Genomic DNA, 1,834 nt, shown 5'->3' with positions numbered 1-1,834 from the left:
ATGAGAGGCCAACACCTTAACCTCTAGGCCACAAGAGTCCCCCTCCATTCTTCTGCCAACAGAGAGCAAAGTGCCAGACTACTAAACGACAGATGCTGGTGTAGCAGTGAGAGAGACCGACACTATGGCAGTCATCCACACTTTGGTAGTTATCTACGCTGTGTGGATCATTCAGCACTGGGGCAGAATTGAGTTTTATTCCGAGTGTTACAGCACTTGAAATGTGCACATATAGGTCATTTAAATGCTGAAGATTAGAAGTTTGTTTTTGTTTTAGTTGAGGTTGTGTGTGTGTGTGTGTGTGTGTGTATGTGCGCGCGTGCCTATATGTGCGCGCGCGCGCGTGTGTGAATGGGGGAGAGATTGAGCTTACTTTTTTATTGTCTTTGGACTTGCGTGGCACGTAGGATCCGTCCGGGAGCAGCTCAAAATACTTGCGGGTCTTCTGGGCCTGGTCCAGGAGGTGCTTGGGGGGCATGCCCAGAACCTCCACGATCTTCATCATCTGGTCAAACTGGGGACGGACAACGACCGGGAAATGTCAAGGTTTTCCATTGGGACTTTTCGGGGGTTTAAAAAAATTTTCAGTTAGTTTTACAGCACTTGAAACACATCTTAGTCATAAAAGACCCCAAGATTTTTAGTTTTAGTTTTCGTAGAGATTTTATGGCGCTCGCAACTGCAAAAGGTCATATGAGCGCCAGAAGATTCGAGGTGTTACAAGAGAGTAACGAACATAAAAAAGAAGAAGGGGAGATAAGGACTATAGATGTTTGATAGGAAAGAAGAAGCAGCAAACCACACCAGAGCACCCGCCAAGCCAACCACCCAAAGAGGGTTTCTTCCTGCGGCGGCTGCAGCCCTCACCTCGTTGGACCCGGCGAAGAGAGGCTCCCCGGTGTGCATCTCCACCAGGATACAGCCCAGACTCCACATGTCGATGGCCAGGTCGTAGGGGATGCCCAGGAGGACCTCGGGCGACCGGTAGAACCGAGACTGGATGTACTGGTAAATCTGGAGGGGGGAAGGAACACACACAATTTTGTTTAAGTTTGAGTAAGGGTTTTGGAAAAAAATGTGTTTTTTTAATGTAGTTTGTGTACAAGTTTTGTCAAATTATGTTTGAGTAAAAGTTTGGAGTAATTACGGTGGAGTAAGACTTGTTTTGATAGTGTTTGAGTGAATGTGTTGTTTCATTACGTTTGTGTAAGAGTTTTGTTACATTATGTTTGCAAAACAGTTTTGTTTCATTTCATTATGTTTGATTTGCAAAACAGTTTTGTTTCATTTCATTATGTTTGATTTGCATAACAGTTTTGTTTAATTATTGAGTGAGAGTTTTAATATTCAATCAACTTTTGAGTAAGAATTTTACAGCACTCGCAACACAAATAAGTCCTATACTATAAGTGCCGAAGATAAAGATGTGTACAGATGTCATGAACACAACATTGGCACAAAAAGTAAAAAGACACAACGCGGGACAGCAATAGTGGCGTCCACTCAATACACGACAATACAAGAAGAAGACGACACAATAATGACACAACGTAAGATGGTAAGAGGAAAGAAGAACCACTCAATATATGGTCACTTGGTGCGGAGGGAAAAGTAAGACGGACAGACAGACAGAAACAACAGAGGGAAAGTAAAAAAGAAGAAGGACCTACCAGTGGCCACCCTCCAACCACCCACACAGGCAGAAACAACAGAGGGAAAGTAAAGAAGTAGGACATACCAGTGACACCCTCCATTAAGTTAAGATAAGATTAGACAAGATAAGGTACCCGAACATTTGGTGAGTTGGGACTAGTCACTAACGCTCATGACACCC

At 43.8% G+C, this 1,834-nt stretch overlaps 1 protein-coding gene across 1 annotated transcript; it reads right to left on the bottom strand.

Moving 5' to 3' along the window:
- Nucleotides 1-373: 373 nt before the first annotated feature.
- Nucleotides 374-1,014, bottom strand: LOC106013836 (dual specificity tyrosine-phosphorylation-regulated kinase 1A; the record flags this gene model as incomplete). Its single annotated transcript, XM_013090577.1, is given in 2 exon segments — nucleotides 374-514; nucleotides 868-1,014. Coding segments are annotated over 2 exon segments (210 nt in total), but the record flags the coding sequence as incomplete, so codon positions are not given.
- Nucleotides 1,015-1,834: the final 820 nt, after the last annotated feature.

This window comes from Aplysia californica, unplaced genomic scaffold (genome assembly GCF_000002075.1).
Source record: "Aplysia californica isolate F4 #8 unplaced genomic scaffold, AplCal3.0 scaffold01345, whole genome shotgun sequence".
Classification (NCBI taxonomy): Eukaryota; Metazoa; Mollusca; class Gastropoda; order Aplysiida; family Aplysiidae; genus Aplysia; species Aplysia californica.
The sequence above is the reverse complement of the archived record's forward strand: the minus strand, read 5'-3'. Positions and strand labels throughout refer to the sequence as shown.